This window comes from Tamandua tetradactyla, chromosome 14 (genome assembly GCF_023851605.1).
Source record: "Tamandua tetradactyla isolate mTamTet1 chromosome 14, mTamTet1.pri, whole genome shotgun sequence".
Taxonomy (NCBI): Eukaryota; Metazoa; Chordata; class Mammalia; order Pilosa; family Myrmecophagidae; genus Tamandua; species Tamandua tetradactyla.
The window spans coordinates 94,683,447-94,701,856 of record NC_135340.1 but is presented as its reverse complement, the minus strand read 5'-3'; the positions used below and the strand labels follow the sequence as shown (position 1 = coordinate 94,701,856).

General features: G+C 51.6%; 2 protein-coding genes across 6 annotated transcripts in view; one reads left to right on the top strand and one right to left on the bottom strand.

Annotated features, from left to right (window-relative positions):
• Positions 1 to 5,502, top strand: part of CIB2 (calcium and integrin binding family member 2) — a 33,377-nt gene extending 27,875 nt beyond the window's left edge. For both annotated transcript variants that reach the window (XM_077128563.1, XM_077128564.1), the window contains 3 exons: positions 447 to 594; positions 4,340 to 4,535; positions 4,870 to 5,502. In XM_077128563.1, the coding sequence (XP_076984678.1) occupies positions 447 to 594; positions 4,340 to 4,535; positions 4,870 to 4,891 (366 nt within the window). In that variant the 3' untranslated portion in view covers positions 4,892 to 5,502. The remainder of the gene's footprint in view (positions 1 to 446; positions 595 to 4,339; positions 4,536 to 4,869) is intronic.
• On the bottom strand, positions 2,981 to 18,030 carry SH2D7 (SH2 domain containing 7). Of its 4 annotated transcripts, XM_077128562.1 has the most exons (6): positions 17,855 to 18,030; positions 16,490 to 16,579; positions 11,006 to 11,171; positions 10,513 to 10,725; positions 8,521 to 9,207; positions 2,981 to 7,081 (listed from the first exon to the last, which is right to left on the bottom strand). In XM_077128562.1, the coding sequence occupies exons 1-6, from the start codon at positions 18,028 to 18,030 to the stop codon at positions 7,034 to 7,036; spliced, it is 1,380 nt and encodes a 459-aa protein (XP_076984677.1). In that variant the 3' UTR covers positions 2,981 to 7,033. The 4 variants fall into 4 exon arrangements, with proteins under 4 accessions (XP_076984677.1, XP_076984675.1, XP_076984676.1 ...); XM_077128561.1 differs by lacking the exon at positions 2,981 to 7,081 and having other exon boundaries at positions 7,774 to 9,207; XM_077128560.1 differs by lacking the exons at positions 16,490 to 16,579; positions 17,855 to 18,030 and having other exon boundaries at positions 11,006 to 11,822.
• Between the last annotated feature and the right edge of the window lie 380 nt (positions 18,031 to 18,410).

Sequence of the window (18,410 nt, the reverse complement as noted above, 5' to 3'; positions counted from 1 at the left end):
TGCTCCTTTGCACCCCACTTCCATCACCTATGATCCTGGCCTGGCTTGCCTGAGCTGAGGGCTGCCTGTGCCCTGTGCTGTCATCTCCTGTATCTGGGGTCAGAGCCTGAACATCGAGGCAGGAGCCTCTGTGTCCTCTGGGTGATGGGAATAATCCTGCTCCTGCCTCAGATGGGGTTGGGTCTGCCAAGCTTTGAGCACTCATCTCAGTGATAGGACATGACTCGCTGTGCTTTACCTGTGCCAGGCCTCAAGTGCTTCATATCATTTAAACCTCATAAGAACCCAGTTGAGTAGGTACGACTATTATTCTCATTTACAAATGGGGAAACTGAGGCTTGCAGGGTTTAGGTCTCAGCCGAGGTTACGGAGACTATGAGTAGCCAGGCCAGAGCCCACCCAGTTGACCTGCTCCCGTGGTGATTGCTGTGAATTCTTTCCTACAGGAGAATCCCTTTAAAGAAAGGATTGTGGAGGCTTTTTCTGAGGATGGGCAGGGGAACCTCACCTTCAACGACTTTGTGGATATGTTTTCTGTGCTCTGCGAGTCGGCTCCCCGTGAACTCAAGGCAAACTACGCCTTCAAGATTTACGGTAACATGGGCTGGAGGAGGAGGGACACGCTAAGGATGCAACATTTGGGTCCACTGGGGTATGCAGTTGCCGCTGCTTCCACCCTGGGGATGCTGGGGACAGTGAGGCAGCAAAACTGCACGCCAGAATATGTCCCCTGAAGAGTCCCTACCCAGGGAGGGTGGTCAATGGGGACATACAGCACGGGAGGCACGGGTGGGGGTCTGAGAACACAGGAGGGAGGCACACGCCCATGGTGGGTTGTTAGTGTGAGAAGCTGCCCATGAGGTGACATTTAAGAAGGGCCTGGCTTGGTAAGTCTCCCTGGCATTGTGGGACATGACTCCCAAGGATGAGCCTGGCCTGGCACCGTGGGATTGACCAAAAGGTCCTGACCAAAAGAGGAAAGAGAAGTGCAACCAAATTAGGTTTCAGTGTTCAGAGAGAGTTCAAATAGAGGCTAGGGGCTATTCTGGAGGCTACACTTACATAAGCTTCAGCTAGGTATTGCTAATTGCCATGGTTTGCCCAGTCTCAACCAACAGAATTCCTGTAAACCCTAAAGAACACCCAGGGCTCTATCTGAGACTCAAGAAAAGTTCACTCTCTGAGTTTATTTTTCAGAAACCTAAAACCTCCAGATGGTTCCTATGTCAGCTAAACCCTGAAACCCAGAGGTGCAGTCTCTCCCAGGCATCAGCCAGTTGTATCCCTTTACCCCATAACACTGACACCCCTTTTCAACGTGCAGAAGCTGTAATGGTCATTGCCTGAATATCCCTGAAGGTCAAGAGAAGGATCAGAAGGAGGAGGAGTTGTAACAGAGAAGATAGGATTTAACAAATGAGTACAGTTACTGAATCATTCTATTGATATTTCTTTTTAGTCTCCGGTATCTTAGAGCAGCTGGAAGGAAATACCTGAAATTGTGGAACTGTAGCCCACACCATATTCTGAAATTGTTCTATAGCCACTTGTTAAAATGTACTTTGGAATTTATCAGTTTTACATATATTACATTTCACAATAAAAAATGTTTAATGTTTAAAAGTAAAAAAAAAAGGAGGGTCTGGTAGAACAAGAGATTTATCACCTGCAAAAGGGCAGGTATTCCTGGCAAAGTGAGTAGCATGATCCCGGAACTGGAGAAAGTACAGGGCTTGCTTGAGATGGGGAGAGGTTTGAAAGGCAGTGGGACTGGGGGGCAGTTTGATTTTGGCAAGGGAAACTGAGGCCAGGCTGTGAGGGATCAGCCAAGGAACTTCACCCTGGTGGTCAGGATCTGGGGAGGCACCGCAGGCCTTGGCGTGGGGAAGGGCAGTTCTGTATCCTGGAAAGACCACCTTGAAAGCCTGGGAGGTCTGAACTGGAGGCACCAGTCTGAGGCCAAGTGTCCAGCTGCTTTGCCCCCCGGAGTTCCCCGCACCCCATGCCGTGAGAGATGGGGACCCCTCACTTGGCCCAGGCCTGGCCTCAGTCCACAGGCCACCAGATGGCACCAGGCACCCGTGCAGAGATGGCCCTCCCGCCGCGAAAGGAGCTGCCTTCTCAGGGCTGAGCTCCCCGCAGGCCCGTGGGGGCTGGTGGGTACGTCCTCAGGCTTCAGAGGGGGCCCCGAGGCCCCGGGAGGGGCTGCGACCCGCCCTGGCCCAGAGCTTTGCCAAGGCCAAAACTCCCTTCTCAGCAGCTGTGTTCAACCAGTGGGTTCCCAGGCAACAGGACGTCTCTCCGGCTGTTTTTCATTTTGTAGTTTTCATAGGTATATTTCAGAGCATTTTGGTTTAGAGGCATCTATGTACAATCCCGTGTTGTGTTTGTCTATCAGAAAACAGGACCCGCCTTGTCTACCCTCTACTGACAGAGGCTCTCCAGTCCTGCCCATCGTCCTGCTAGCCTCTGACCCTGTGGGCATTGCTTCCAAGGAGGACAGGCGGAGTGTGTGGCCTGGAGGCCATGGCCATCCTGGGCTGGGGAGGGGGAGCGGGAAAAGGCAGCTGGGGTCCGCCCTAGTCTTCATATAAAGCAGGCACAGTAATGCCCATCTCACCAGCTCCTCAGGAACCTAGCCAACCAGCCAGTATTTCCAGAGAGCCTAGAGAGACGAATCCCACCTCGTGCCTGCCCTGGGGGCATGCACAGGTCGGTGTGGGAGAGGGGCAGTGCAGGGGACCAGCCCAGAGCTCGGGCTGGGGGTCCAGATCGCACCATGGATGCTCCTTCAGGCAGGATGCTCTGGTCCTTTCCAAGCCTTGGCTTTTCAGCGGTATAAAGTGGATTCTGACCGCACCTTCCCGATGGGGTTGTTTTGAAAATCGAATGAGACAGAGCACATGATATTACCAGCCACAGAAAGCTCTCAACGTTAGTAGTTATAATCTTCATTGCTAACTTTTTTTTACTTGAATTTTTTTCTTTTATTTTTTTAAATACCAAAAAACACCAAATGCAAACATTCCCGTTTTGATCATTCTGTTCTACGTATATAATCAGTAATTCACAATATCATCACATAGTTGCATATTCATCATCATGATCATTTCTTGGAACATTTGCATCTATTCAGAAAAAGAAATAAAGTGAAAACAGAAAAAGAAATAAAACGAAAACAGAAAAACAAAATTATGCATACCATACCCCTTATCTCTCCCTTTCATTGATCACTAGCATTTCAAACTAAATTTATTTTAACATTTGTTCCCCCTATTATTTATTTTTATTCCATATGTTCTACTCGCCTGTTGACAAGCTAGGTAAAAGGAGCACCAGACACAAGGTTTTCACAATCACACAGTCCCATTATGAAAGCTGTATCATTATGCAATCATCTTCAAGAAACTTCATCGCTAACTTGAATGCCAGGGTTTGATCAGTAGGCAGGGGGCGCTCCAGGGTGGGTGGGGTCACCCCGTGTCTGGGAGGTGATGGAGAGCTTAGGTGTGCCGGATGACAAGAAGTTTGCTGGACAGGTAAGTGGGAAAGGCACCTGCCCCAGGCAGAAGAAATGGCCTCTGCAAAGTGCTGGTGGGTGGGCGGGAGTATGGCAACAGGGGTGTTAGAATTCATCGTGATGCGGCCAGCCATGGCTCAGTTCTCTGAACCATCTTGCTGTACTTTGGACAGTGGTGGTGCCTTTCGCCAGATAGAATTTGGCCATGTTCCCTGGTGTGTGTGTGTGTGTGTGTGTGTGTGTGTGTGTGTGTGTGTGCACAAAGACCAGCCTTGGGGCCAGCCTCTGAGGGCCTCTGAGCCTGCTGGACGGATGTGTCTGGTTGCAGCCTCCCCGAGGCAGCGTGGTGCAATCCAGACAGCACGTGCCTAGGTCGGAACTCCAGCTCCATCTCTGAGCAGCTGTCAGACTGTGAATCACCTGGCCTTGCCTTGCGGTAGAGGGAAAACATGGTCCTTTATGGGCTGAGGTCATCAGGGCCATCGGCCTAAGCCGAATTTCCAAGAAGCGTCAGATTTGGACTTTTGAACTGTCTCGGGATGTGGTTGTACATCCAGTCCTGGTGGGGTTGCTATGGGTGCTGTGAATAGTCGTTTGTTGAATGTGGGTATTTAAGATGCCCCTTGGAGTGAGCTCTCGTCCTCATCCAGCCGGTGGCAGGAATCTGGGGTCCTCAGAGCATGCGTGGAGGTGCTGTGAGGACCCCTGAAGCTGGCAGGGGATTCGGGCATGGCCTGTTGAGAGGAAGAGGGGAGAGAGGGCAGGACACCTGGGGGAGGACCCAGCCCTGGCTGTAGCATCGCCAACCCTGTCCCCCAGATTTCAACACCGACAACTTCATCTGCAAGGAGGACCTGGAGATGACACTGGCCCGGCTCACCAAGTCGGAGCTGGACGAGGACGAGGTGGTGCTCGTGTGTGACAAGGTCATTGAGGAGGCCGACCTGGACGGCGACGGCAGGCTGGGCTTCGCTGACTTTGAGGACATGATTGCCAAGGCCCCAGACTTCCTCAGGTGCTGCCCGTGGAGGGGCCGGGCTTGGGCGCGGCAGGTCTGAATGCGGGGCCGAAACGGGGGCCCGGGCCCCGGGGATCCCTGCACAGCGGCACCCAGAGGCCCCGTGCAGCACCAGGAGGAGGGAGGCCATAGGAACCGGGGGGCCCTCTGGCTGCGACGGGGGCTGTGGTCCCCAGAGACAGGTGGTCCTGCAAGCCCTGTGTCCCTCGGCGTGGATTAATAGCATCTTCTCTGCAGAATTCCCCAGGCACCTGGGGAGCTTTTCACTAAGGAGCCTTTACCCGTCCAGCCCAGAGCCACTCACCCTCTCTCGCCCTTTGTCTCTTTCCAGCACTTTCCACATCCGGATCTGAGGACACTGCCGAGGCCACAGGGACCCAGAAGCCCACTGTCCTGCCCTCCTGTCTACGTGGGCGTGACCTCCAGGCCCACAGGAAAGCAGCTGTGGCCTCTGGGATTTAGACCCAAGGACATTTCCTGTGGCCCTTTAGCAACAAAAGCCTTAACCAGGGAAGGGGGGATGTGAGGAGTAGGGCTCTGCCCAGGCCATGCTGTGGAACCCCTCCACGGGCCCTCCCTGTCCCCTACCTCCCCCAGACCCCTCTGGAAATGTCTCCACTGGAAACGGAAAGCAGAAAACCTGATGGGGGTAGGGGCTGACTTGTTCAGGCACTAGGCCAATATCCCGGCAGCCCAAGGCAGAGTCCATTAAAAAAATAAAAATAAAAAGGATAGGGTCTTAACAAGCTACACAGTCCTTCTCTGAAACCCAGGACTGGGCCACCTCACCTTCTCATTCTTCTCCCCCAGTCACCCAATGTGAAGTAAGGACAGAAGGACTGGGTTCCGGGGCTCTGTCCCTGTCTCTGTGTCGCAGTCATGTCTTCTCCAGCGACATGGAATCCACACTGGTGTGTACTGTCCATGGACTTGTGAATTCCTGGTGATAAAACATTTTCATGTCCCTGCGCTTTCTGTCTCTGCCAATGTTAGGAAGCATTCAATGATGCCTCTTCTCCTGGTCCTTAAAATCCCACCGTCAGCACGTCACCTCTGGGTTAAACATCGCGCTCTCCCTCTAGGCGTGAATTTTTTCCAGTGCCAGTGCCTCTGGGACCCATCCATGCCCCCAGCCCTTACAGGAGCCCACAAAGGACGTGAAGTGAGAACTGTTTCCATTGCTCGTAACAATAAGAACCCCGGTGGGCGTTTGTGGGGTGCTGACCACGTGTCAGGCACACCCTCGTTGCTTTACCATCAGTCCTTGCAACCCTCCGAGGAGGTAGAGGCTCTCATGACCCCGTTTTCCAGGGGGAGAAGCAGGAAAAGGTAGCTAAGGGGAGTTTTCCCACAGAATGTGAACAGAGCCAATTCTGCCAGGGCCTGGAGGGAGCCGGGCGAGGAGGGGGTGACACCTGTGGCATCACAGCTGGGAAAGGTGGGCTCTGTTTCCTTCTCCTGGGCTTGGAGGCAGTGGGGCGGCAGGCCAGTTGTCCGCCGTCATGGAGGTGGAGACATCCAGTAAGAGAAGAGCAAGTGGGGACTCAATGGGGAGGGCCCCCGAGGAGCCAGCCCCCAGCCTTGTCTGGGCCTCACAAGAGGGGTCAGGACCAGCCTGGCAGGCAGAGGGCAGTGACAATGACCTGGTCAGACAGGGACAGCGACCACACACCCCATGGCTAGCTCCAGAAGCCATTTGAGGGAGAATCCCAGGCTGACCAGCCAGGCTTGGGCCGGCCTTTCTTGTCATTGGTTCAGAACTTGGGGGCAGTGTGACCCCAAGCAGGCTGCTGCTCCTCTCCGGGCCTCAGTTTCCCCATGTGTAACCCAGAGGGGTCGGAGCGGATGCCCCTTTGGGTCTGCCCAGCTCAGAAGGGAACCAAGAGGACAACCGCTGGGAGGCTGGCCTGCTTCAGGGGCAGCACTGCCCCTCCCGAGCCTGGGCCTCTGCAGCTGCTTCCCTGGCTGCTTGCCCAGTCCTCGTGGGACAGGAGCCGGGGATGCGGTTCCTGACCCACCCCCTCCTTCCTGCTGCTGGGGCCCTGAGGAGGGGAACTGGTTTTGGTCCTAAGAGCAATGCATGCTGTCGCTCAGCCCGTTAGGAAAATGTCTGTCATAGCACAGGGTCTGCCCGGTGCTGGTGAGTGTGCAGTGAGCACGCGTATGGAAACGTGGGAGGCAGGCTCCATTAATTATCTGGGAAATGGGGGTGCTGACCCCTGCCTTGAGCCAGTCCCCATGCTTCTTGGGCGTTGGTTTCCTCCTGCAGATTGGGGGGGCTGGAGAAACAGGGCACACTCAGAGCTGCAGGCAGCCCCTCCCCTCTCCAGGTAGGCCCCTTAGGCTGTGTCTCTGAGCCTGGCTCTGTGCACAATGGTTTGGTCTGAGGATCTGAGGGGTGCCTTCAGGTGAGCTGGGGGCCTTTCCTACAAGTCCCTGGCACAGTCCAGGTACCAGGAAATCCACTGCATGGGCTGCTGCCAGCTAACCATTCCTCAGAATTTACGCTTCTTGTCCACGAAGAACCTCCGGAGTCCTTCAGGCTGCAAGGGGGGAGACCAGGCTGTGACCTGGGGTCCCTGGATAGGGAAGCAGAGTCTTTATCACTGACCTGGGGGCTGGGCCTGAACGCAGGAAATGAGGCCAGGTTGATCCTAATGACAGCTGCTTCAGCCCCTCCCACAAGCCTCTCCCAGGTGAGAATTAAGCATCTGTCCTCTTCTGCTAAGGAGCCTAAGGGAAAGGGGTGGCATTAAAGGCCCAGCCCCAGGCTTGCCTCTCTGGAGTGCCGTGGCCATCCCTGTCCCCAGAGCTCTCTGCCCTAGCTGGGGACCACGGATGCACTGGTGTCCCACCCAGGCTGGGGCTGGGATGGTAAATGGTGCCACTGGGGACGGTAGAGGGCATGGGACTTTGCAGCCAGGGGAAGAGCAGGCATGGGGTGTGGCCTCTGGTTCTTCTGCAAGGAGTGTCCCCAGGCAGGGTCTGGGGTCCTGAGGAGAGCAGGGCTGCTTTGTGGGGGGTGGTGGGGGGTGAGTTCACTGCCCCTGGGGTGGCTGCATACAGCCCTGCCCGGAGGAAGGGGCTGGCAGACTTCAGCTGGGAGGATGGGGCTTCAGCCATTCAGACCAGGAGGACAGGGTGCGGGCTGAGGACTGGGGCTGGGCTCCCATTTCATCCAACTTTAGGGCAAGTGCAGCTGGGGCTGAGGGCTCGGGCGGGGGTGGGGGGCGGGTTTCACTGCCTTCCTGGGAACCCTGGACCAGTCGCACCTCTGATCACCTCCCTCTGCCCTTCTGAGCCCCACTTTCCCTTCTCTCCTTCCTAATCAGAGATCCTCCTAATAACAGATTGTTCGTGGACAGCAGGCCTGTGCTCCGAGCAAACGAGAACACCATGCCTTATCCTCTGGGCAGCTGTGCCTGGACCCAGCCAGAGGACCAGCCCATTTCACAGATGAGAAAATGGAGGTCCTGGACAGTGGTGCCAAATAAAGAAGTACAAGATGCTCAGTTAAATTTGAATTACAGATGATTGGAATGTACTCATGCTAAAAATGTATTTATCTAAAATTCGAAGAGAACTGTATTTTAGCTAGCTAAATCTGGCAACCCGAGTCTTGGTGAAGTCTGCTTTGCCTGAAGCTACATAGCCAGAGTTTGGCTAAGAGGTGCCTGGAGCCAAGGCAAGCCAGACTGGATCTAGGGTCACTTCTGTGCCTCTTGGAGGCTCTGAGACCCTTGCATTGGCCACAAAGGAAGGATGGGGTGTCCTGGTCTGCTGCAGAGAAAGTGCTCAGAAGGACCTGGAAATCCCCATTTTAACTGAAACTAGGCAGAAATTATAGCTGGACAATTCTGGGCATTTCTGGGCAGGAACAATGACCTCGTCTGCCCATGCCTGAGGGTCAGAGGTCCCCTCCTGACCCCAGGTATGCCCTGAGGGCAGGCACCACCCTCCTCCCTGCCCCCTTGGAGCGCACCTTATGTGTCCGTTCAGTTTCCTTGACCTTGGCTGCTGGGATTTGCTCACAGGTGTTTCTGGGCCCTGGGAGCCCAGGAGCATCCGGAATCCTCTTGTGGCCATAGCCTGTGGGCCCTGGCAGCTTGCTGTACGCAGAACTGGCCCCAGGATGTGGGGACCTGGCTGGGCTGCCCCAGGAGACAGGGACCTGCTTGTAGACACTGCCTTCTCCTTGGTCTGGAGCGCCCCTGGCCTCCTGCAGACCTGCTGTCCCCATGAGCTTGCAGGTGTCTGCAGAACCGCCCGGGGAGCAGAGCTGAGCCCTGTGGCTCAGCTTTGGAGACCCCTGGCTCCAGGCAGCAGCTGGAGAGCCCTGGGCCTCCGAACTTGGAGGCAGTAGGAGTCCCTGGAAAGTGGAAGACACTCTTAGGCCCTGGTCTGGGCTCGCCCTGGAGAAGGCAGGCCCTTGGACATCAGGCCTGTCCTGGCCTCCATCTGAGAGCCTCCTTGGGACCTCCCTGACTGAGGAACAGTCCTGGCTGCCAGGTGGAACTGGCCTGTGCGTGCTGGACCCCTCTGTGTCCAGGCCCAGCCGTGCCTTGTTCATCTTCCTCAGGTCTGCATAGGCGTTGCCACCAGGGCCTCCAGGAGACTCATCCCGGAGGGAGGCACTTCTCTCAGGGATTGGGGGTGCACTCACGGGGACCTGGGATGGGGGGAAGTTCAGAGAGCCTATTAAAGGGCACCCCATTGCTCTTTAAGATGATTCCAGGTTAACTGAACTGCGCTTAGGTAAGCTGAGGCCCGTCTCAGCCTCAGTTTACCTGGTTGACACGCAGGGGTTGGATACATGGCCTCAAGGCCCCCGCTAGTTCTTATGTTCTGGGACTCTGAGTGCTGTCTTTATTTTGGCATTCAAGACCTTGGGTGACCAGATTTACCTTCCACCCAAGCTCATCCCGCCCCCCTCCCCGCTCCCGCGGGGCCCACTGGACCACCCGCTCACTGTCCCCTCCCCAACCAGAGTGGCCCACTGCCAATTCCATCAGTCATGCATATTCATCCATCAAGTGTTTAGTGAGCGCTGAGTGTGTGCCAGAGACTGCCCTGGTGTCAAGGACTCAAGTGTGAGACCAATTCAGGAAGGTGCATTCTCCTTTGGGAGACGGGCATTCACAGTTCTGCTGTATGCCATTATATGGGTTGATGTAATATGCAATATTATAATACATCACAAGAGGAGACAGTGCCAGGTCATGAGCAGTGCTACAGAGAAAGAACAAAGCAGGGAAAGGGGTTTTGTCTCTCATTAAGTGGGCCTTTCTGAGGAAGTGACATTTAAGAAGAGAATGGAAGGGAGTGAGAGTGTGAGCCCTGCAGCTATCTGGTGGGAAAAGTATACGAGGCAGGAGGTACAGCAAATGCAAAGGCCCTGAGGTGGCAACAAGCTCAGTGTACTCGAGGATATGTCAGATGGCCAATGTAGCTGGAGAAGAGCGAGGATCACTGAGAGGTAGCATGGCACATGGTAAGGTCTTGTGGACCCTGGAGAAGACTTTAGGTTTTATTCTGAAACTCAGGAGATGCTTTTGACATGCTGTGATCAGGCTTATATTAAGAAAAATCTCTCCGAGGTGCTGTGGAGGAGTATAAAGTACTGACTCACAGGCACCCCTCTCTACAGTTTCTAAAGGGATTTTCAGACATTTCTTACCCATTCTCTCCTTCAAGCCTCATGACAACCTCAAGAGCGGTAAACTGAGGCTCAGAGAAGTTAAGGACCTGCCCACAATCACCTGGCTAGAAATCGGCCAAGCTAAGGCTTGACCCAACTAGGGCGTGGATGAACCACTGGGTGATTCCAGGTGGGCTGCCCCGGTCTGGGCCTGCTGCTCCCCACCCACAGCCTGCAGGGACTGGTCAACATAGCTTCTCAGGGCCCGACGATGGACACGGCACCGGGTCCCTGGGCTGGTGGCCCTGACCCCATGGTGCCCAGACCCCTCCTTACCTCCATGCTCTCCTCCTCGAAGAGGTTCCAGGGACACTCATCCAGGCCCTTCTTTGGGTGGAGGAAAGAAGCACCGGGCTGTGGAGAAGGCTGGGGTCTGGCGGCCTTGCCTGGGGCCCCGGTGGAGGCTGCAGGGGCGAGGGGGTTTTCCAAGCCTGGGCTGGTCTGATGGAGGCTCGGGATGATGGCATCATACACATCACCGTCCTCGGGCTGGGCAGTGGGGACACAGCAAGGCTGTCATCACACATCTCTGGCCGCCTCCAGTCACCCGCCAGAGGCCACTGGTAAGGGACGGGGACATTCCCACCAGATCCCTGATCTCAGGTGAGATACTGCCTCAGTCTCCCTTTCTCAAACAGCAACCATTACCCTGCCCTGAATGCCCCCGGGGGGCAGTCAATAGAGGAGAGAAAAGGTGTGAGCCAGAGTGATGGATGCCCCAGGCCTGGCCCCCTGCCCACCCCCTTGCCTGAGGAGAAGGAAGTCCTACCCGGGGACAGGCAGCAGCCAGGGTCTCCCCGAAGGGCTCCAGCTGCACAGCCTGGTAATAGCGCACGAGCTCGGCCAGGTTGCCATGGCTGTGGCTGTCTCCCGAGACGAAGTAGCGCCGGTTTTGGAGCTGGTTGATGACAAAGTGCCGGCAGCGATCGCTGCCCCTGCAACACAAGAACTTGTGGCCGGGGCCTTGCTGGCCACAGGCAGTGCCGCCTGGGCCCTGGGTCCAAGCTGTGAGCCTGGGGTGGGTAGGGAGGGGCTGCAGCTCTCCCTCTGGTACAGATTCAGGCTGGCCTGGGGCTCTGCCCCACCTGCAGCCTCCGGGGCCCTCAGGAAAGTGGGACTGGTGGACTTGCAGGGTGGTTGAGAAGGGCTGGGGAATTAGGGAGTCATTTTCAAACCACCGTAGTCTGGGTTCCTGGGAATTACCTAAGCCTGCTCTGGGGGGCTCAGGGAGGGAAGGGCTGGAAATAGGGTGAAGCAGGTGAGACATTGGCCTCAGGCACCAAATTTAAGGGGGTACCAAAAACCCCCAGTAATCAAGGGACTGAGTCATGTCCCTCTCTACGTGGGACAAGACTCCCAGGGGTGTGGACCTTCCTGGCAACTTGGGACAGAACTCCTAGAATGAGCTGGGACTCAGCATCAAGCAGTTGAGAAAACCTTCTTAACCAAAATGGAGAAGAGAGAAATGAGACAAAATAAAGTGTCAGTGGCTGAGAGAATCCAAACAGAGTTGAGAGGTTATCCTGGAGGTTATTCTTGCCCATTAAGTAGATATCATCTTGTTAATCAAGATGTAATGGAGAAAAAAAAAAGATGTAATGGAGATGCTCAGATGTGGCCTCTCTCTCCAGCCAACATGACGAGCAGTCTCACCACCCTCCCCATCTCTGCATGGGACATGACTCCCAGGGGTGTGGACCTTCCTGGCAATGTGGGACAGAGATCCTGGAATGAGCTGAGACTCAGCATCAAGGGACTGAGAAAAACCCTAGAATGAGCTGAGAATTAACATCAAGGGATTGAGAGAACCTTCTCGACCAAAGAGGGAAGAGTGAAATGAGACAAAGTGTCAATGGCTGAGAGATTCCAAACAGAGTTGAGAGGTTATCCTGGATGTTATTCTTATGCATTAAGTAGATATCACCTTGTTGTTCAAGATGTAGCGGAGAGGCTGGAGGGAACTGCCTGAAAATGTAGTGCTGTGTTCCAGTAGCCATGTTTCTTGATGATGATTGAACAATGATATAGCTTTCACAATGAGACTCTGTGAATGTGAAAACCTTGTGTCTGATCCTCCTTTTAGCTACTGTATCAACAGAAGAGTAGAACATATGGAATAAAAATAAATAATAGGGGGAACAAATGTTAAAATAAATTTAGTTTGAAATGCTAGTGGTAAATGAAAGCGAGGGGTAAGGGGTATGGTATGTATAATCTTTTTTTTTCTCTGTTATTTTATTTCTTTTTCTGTTGTCTTTTTATTTCTTTTTCTAAATCGATGCAAATGTTCTAAGAAATGATGAATATGCAACTATGTGATGATATTAAGAATTACTGATTGTATATGTAGAATGGAATGATATCTTAATGTTTTGTATGTCAATTTTTTTAATTAATAAAAAAAGTTAAAAAAAAAAAAGATGTAATGGAGACGCTGGAGGGAACTGCCTGAAAATGTAGAGCTGTGTTCCAGTAGCCATGTTTCTTGATGATGATTGTATAATAATACAGCTTTCACAATGTGACTGTGTGATTGTGAAAACCCTGTGTCTGATGTTCCTTTTGTCTACCTTGTCAACAGATGAGTAGAATATATGGAATAAAAATAAATAATAGGGGGAACATATGTTAAAATAAACTTAGTTTGAAATGCTAGTGATCAATGAGAAGAAGGGGTAAGGGGTATGTGGTATGTATAATTTTTTTTTCTGTTTCCTTTTAATTTCTTTTTCTGAATTGATGCAAATGTTCCAAGAAATGATCATGATGATGAATATGCAACTATGTGATGATATTGTGAATTACTGATTATATATGTAGAACGGAATGATCAAAATAGGAATGTTTGTGTTTGTTTGGTGTTTTTTTTGGTATTTAAAAAAATAAAATTAAAAAATTACAAAAAAAAGAAAACAAAACAAAATAAAGAAAAATCAATATCAATGCAAAAAAGAAATTCGTGATGAACAAAATATCAAAGTTTTAAATAGAGACAGGCTCCGACCCTGCTCTTGTCCAATCCAGCCTCACTTGCCCCACCCTAAACCCAGCCCAGCTCAAAAGATGGAGTTCCAGCTTTCACCCTGTAAAGTCAATTTCTTTCTTTCTTTCTTTCTTTTATTTTCTTGGAAGAATAACTTACACCAGAAAGTGCAGCTTAATGAATTTGCACATAAGAATACCTCCATACAGCCATTACCCAAGTTAAGATATAAAACATTTCCATCTCCTGAGATGACTCCATCCTGTGCTCTTCCAGCCAATAGCCTCCAAATATAACCACCATTCTGACCCCGATCACAGAGATTAGATTTTCCCATTGCAGGGCTTCTTACGAATGAAATACATAATATTTATCTTTTGTATCTGGCTTCTTTCACTCAACATTATGTTTTTTCATTTAATGAAAAATCCATAATTTACTTATTACGCTGATGGGCATTTAGGGTATTTCCAGATTTAGGCTGCCATAAATAATGCGGCCCTGAAAATTCTTTTACATGTCTTTGGTAAATATATGTATTCTTTTTTTATTCTTTATTTTTTTGCATGGGCAGGCACCGGGAATCGAACCCAGGTCTGGTGTGGCAGGCGAGAACTCTACCTGCTGAGCCACCGTGGCCCGCCCATATGTATTCATTTTTGTTGAGAATGTACTTAGGAATGGAATGGATAGGTCAAGGGTCCACTTTTGTGAAACTGTAGTAGACGCTGACAAAGTGTTTTCTAAAACTGTTAAAGAGTATGAAAATTTCAATTGGTTTACATCCTTACCAATTATTTAGTATAGTCTGTCTTTCCATTTTAGCCATTTAGTTTTCATTTGCATATTTCTCTAAGTAATGATGCTGAACACCTTTTCATATACTTACTGGCCTTTTGGATATTCTTTTTGATGAAAAGCCTGTTCAAGCCTCTTCATTTATTGAATTATATTTATTGATTTGTAGGCATTCTCCATATATTCTGGAAACGAGTCCTTTGTCAGATATATGCACTGCACTTCACAACTTCTCCACAACTGTGGATTGCCCTTTCATTGCCTCAGTGGTATTTTTTGATTAACAACAGTTCTTAATTTTAAAGAAATCCAATTCATCAATCTTTTCTGTTATGGTTAGTGCTTTTTGTGTCCTGTTAAGAAATCGATGCCTATCTCATTTTTTACAGGCATTTGCATTTACCCATGAAAATGTTTTCCCATGTTTTGCTCTAGAAATGTTATTGTGTTGCTGAATTTTCACTCTTGGGTCTTATGCTCCATCTGTAATTAGTTTTTGTGTACGGTGTGAAGTAGAGGTCAATTTTTTGTCCACTTGGACAGCCTATTGCTCCAGTGTTAGGCTGAAAACACTGTCCTTTCCCTTGCTGAATTGAAGTTGCACCTCTGCTGTAAATCTGGTAAAACAAACCTGTAGGGCTGTTTCTGAACTCTATTATGCCTTATTGTTCTACTTATTTGAGTGACCCCATTTTGATCTCTAATAAACTGGCATTCTTCCTAAGATTGCTTTTTTAAAAAAGACCCCGTGCTGAAAAGGCACTTGAAGACCACTGTGTTTGTTTATTTCCAAGTGTATAGCCTTGTGTCAGACACAAGCAGCTATCCCCAGCCTTCCTGCCCACCCCCTTCCTTTCGTGTACAGATGTTTCTGCAGCCAAGGCAGATGTTGGGTCTAGAGAAAAGACCTGACCATACCTTAAACTCAGAAACCAAACCAGGAGCAAGCTGCCCCAGACAGTTATCAGGTTGGGACTTCTCAGTGACAGGACCCCCTCCCTCTGGGGTTGTATAAATAAATACTCAACCCTCAAACAGCACAGGGTCTCTGCTCTCTGCATGAAATGTAGCATGCAGAGGTGCCATCTACTGACCCTGACCCAAGCTTTTTGGCCTCCCTGGGAGACCGGCCACAATGGGATTTCTTCCCTTGCTGTTTTGGACCTTTTCTGCTGTGTAAGTAATGAAGCGAAGTGGTCATTTGCTGAAAGTTTCTGTTACGCCTGAGCCTGAGTTCCTGTGTTCCCAAGTGCAATGCTCCAGCAACTCACTCCACACTTACTATCTCCCATAATCACTTTTTCTGTGTGTGCTGTATGGTGGAGTTGCATTTCATTCTTTTTCCATGTGAGTATCCCGTTATTGCAGCACCATTTGTTGAATTTTTCGTTTGTCTGCTTTGCTCGTTTGTTTTGTTTTGGGAAGTGCATGGACCGGGAATTGAACCCGGGTCTCCCGCATGGCAGGCAAGAATTCTACCACTGAACCACCCTTGCACCCCCTCTCATAATCACTTTAAAATGTATAAACTCATCAAATCTTTCAACAGTCCTATCAGTCAGACACTCTTTGATGTTCCCACTTTATAAAGGAGGAGACAGAAGCACAGAGAAGTTAAGTCACATGCTCAAGGTTGGTGTGGGAGCTCAGGCAGTGTGAGTTCAACACTTTTGAATCCGAATCTGAGGCCACTGAGGTTTGTCCAGGAGCCCTGGCCTCCCTCCCTGTCTGGTGGCACCCTCTCCTTCCTCTGCCTGTCCCCACCCAATCTCCTCTTGGCACAGGCTCTGATGTCACCATCTCTGACTTTGTCCTGGCCATAGTCTTGTCTCTTCCTCTCTGTCCTCACAGCCCATTGCTAGCCCAGACCTCATCATCTCACACACAGCCAGTTGTACCAGCCCCTGCTGCCTCTGTCTCCAACCTCCCTCTTCTGAAGCCAGAAAGACAGTTGCAAGACTTTAAGTTTGACCAGATCACCCCTGGGTACAACACCCTTCATGATCTCTGGACTTGGGCATCGGAGGCCTAGAAATCGAAGGGCCGAGCTGACCCCCACCCTACTCTCCAGGCCTTCCTCCACCACCCCACACAGCCCGTGCACCCTGTGCCTTGTGGCCCTCCCAGCATCCGAGTCTCCTATGAGAAATGCCCTCCGACATCCCAAACAGATCCCCTTTCCAAATTCTAACCTGAGCTCAAAGTTGACTTCCGTGAAGTCTTTCTCAGGCCACCAGAAGGATGTTCTCCCCTGCTCCCGGCCATCCCGTATGAAGGCTGGGGCTTCATGGCCAGCCTAGAACCCGCTCAGCAAATGTTGCTGTTGAGCACGTGTCAGATAAATGAGGGAGTGAAGGAATCGGGGCTCACAGGAAGCCAGGCAGTGGGGAGTGGGCCTCTGTGCTTATTTGCAAGGCTATGTTATTGGTGCTGGAGCCCACGTGCTGCTTTGCAGAGGACTTCCGCTCTTACCTGTAGGACAAGATGTAGCTGGTGGCCCGGTTGCTGAGGCGGATGAGGAAGGAGCCAAGAGCTTTGTCCCCGAGCAGCTGCTCCGTCTGCCTGGGCACAGGACACACCATTAGCTAGGTCCTGTGCCCTTATATGGCAGGGTTTGTCTGACTTAGACTGCCGGGAACGTCCTTGGGTCCCGGGCCCTGGAAACCGATTACCACCAGGACGTAGTGTGCTCCCTCCTACCTTCAGTTAGGTCTCCGGGCTGCTAGGACCCAGTCTGTGGCTCTCTGGGATCAGTTGAGCAAGGTCAAGACTCATTTTGGGGCTGGGTTGGGGTCTGAGGCCAGATGTACCACCCCTCCCTTCATCTTTATCAGCAGACCCACTAGTCACTGAGCCTGTTCACCACTGTCCACATGGATACATCCATATGGCTGGAGATTTTTAGGTTTGGGGAGTCCTTACATTAGTCTGTAGGCTTTATACTCACAAGAGTTCCTTGGGGGAAGAGATACTGCTGTACCTGGAGCCTGGCTACCTAGGAGCTCACAGGGCCTCCCCGCCTTCAGCCCCAGTCAGCTGTGGATATTTCTACAAGGTGTTAAGTATTGGGGGAGCATGTTGGAAAATTCCACCTGTCTTCTGGCTTGGCAGTAGGTAGACCAGACAGTCCTTGCTTTATGCAGGACCAGCTACATGATTCACAAGGCCCAGTACAAAATCAAAATGCAGGGATCTTTGCTCAAAAAGTATGAAGAGCTTCAATACAGTGGCTGTAAAGCCTTCTGAACCTGGAGCCCCGTGTGACGGCAAAGGCTGACGCCACCGAAGCCCTGCCTAGCCCTATGCCAGGGTGTTGTACCAGGCCTACTGACCAGCTACCTTTATCATTCATTCATCTAGTGCACTGACAGCTTGGAAATCCCACCCACTCAGAAAGCAAGACCCCACATCTTGGCCTTTCTTCCTAGGGTCACTGTACACCCAGGTTTGCCTGGGATTGTCCCCGTTTAGGGACCGTTGTCATAGCTTCAGCAATAACAGTGACCCAGTTTGGATGATAAGTAATATGACCTCTTTAGTTATTCATCAGAGAGCTGGTTTGAGCACGTCCCACCCCCCACCTACCCCTCTTTCTGTCCTTCAGGCAGGCTGACAGCCTCAGCCGTCCTCGGCCCATGCTGTCCCCCTCCCCTGCCCACAGAAGAGGCCACTGGAGGATGCGACCCTCTTCAGTCTGTTCCTCCACCTGCCACTTCTGGGGTTCCTGCCTGGTCCAGGGAGGTGGCAGGAACCGGTCTCGTTCCAGAGCCTCCAGACATTTTCTTGGCCCCATGGGCTCGTGGATAACGCTGGACAAGTGGACAGGGGCAGCCTTACTTGCGGGTGATGAATCCATGAAACCAGGGGGGCAGGGCGCCATTCTGCAGAATGAGGGGTGCCTGCGTCTCCATGAACCACTTCAGGGCCAACTCCTGGAGCTGAGCCAGGGTCTGGCTGTCCTCCACACCCACGTGTCCCCTCCCCTGGCTGAGCTGTTCCATGCCGCCTTCCATTCTGCCAAGTGCTGAAGTGGAAGCAGAGCCCAGGCGGCCCCCACGCCTTTATATCTGCGTGCGCTCCAGCTCATTTGCCTTCCCCAACTGCCCGCAGCACACAGGGATCCTATTGTCACCTCTTTTCTTGGTTGGCTGGAAAAATTGCGGGGAGGGTCACAAGAGCAGCTTTCTGATTAAAGTCTAGCGATGGCTAAAGTCCACACAACTGCCACCATTAGCACAGAGCGAATTTAAATTCTATTTACACTTTCCTTATGGAGGCTACTTGTGTATCGGTGGAGATCTGAAGTTTGTGCCAACAATAGGGCACAACCTTTCGAGCGGAAGGAGATAGACAAAAAAACTTTTCTTATATGAAAAATATATATAAGATAAAA

Excerpts from the sequence above, each read along its gene's own strand:
- SH2D7 (XM_077128559.1), bottom strand. The coding sequence starts at position 11,503 with ATGTCTCACCTGCTTCACCCTATTTCCAGCCCTTCCCTCCCTGAGCCC. Across the intron at positions 10,726-11,005 it reads TGGCTGCTGCCTGTCCCCGG|CCCGAGGACGGTGATGTGTA; the intron begins GTAGGACTTCCT and ends CCCACTGCCCAG. Across the intron at positions 9,208-10,512 it reads TCGAGGAGGAGAGCATGGAG|GTCCCCGTGAGTGCACCCCC; the intron begins GTAAGGAGGGGT and ends CCCCCATCCCAG.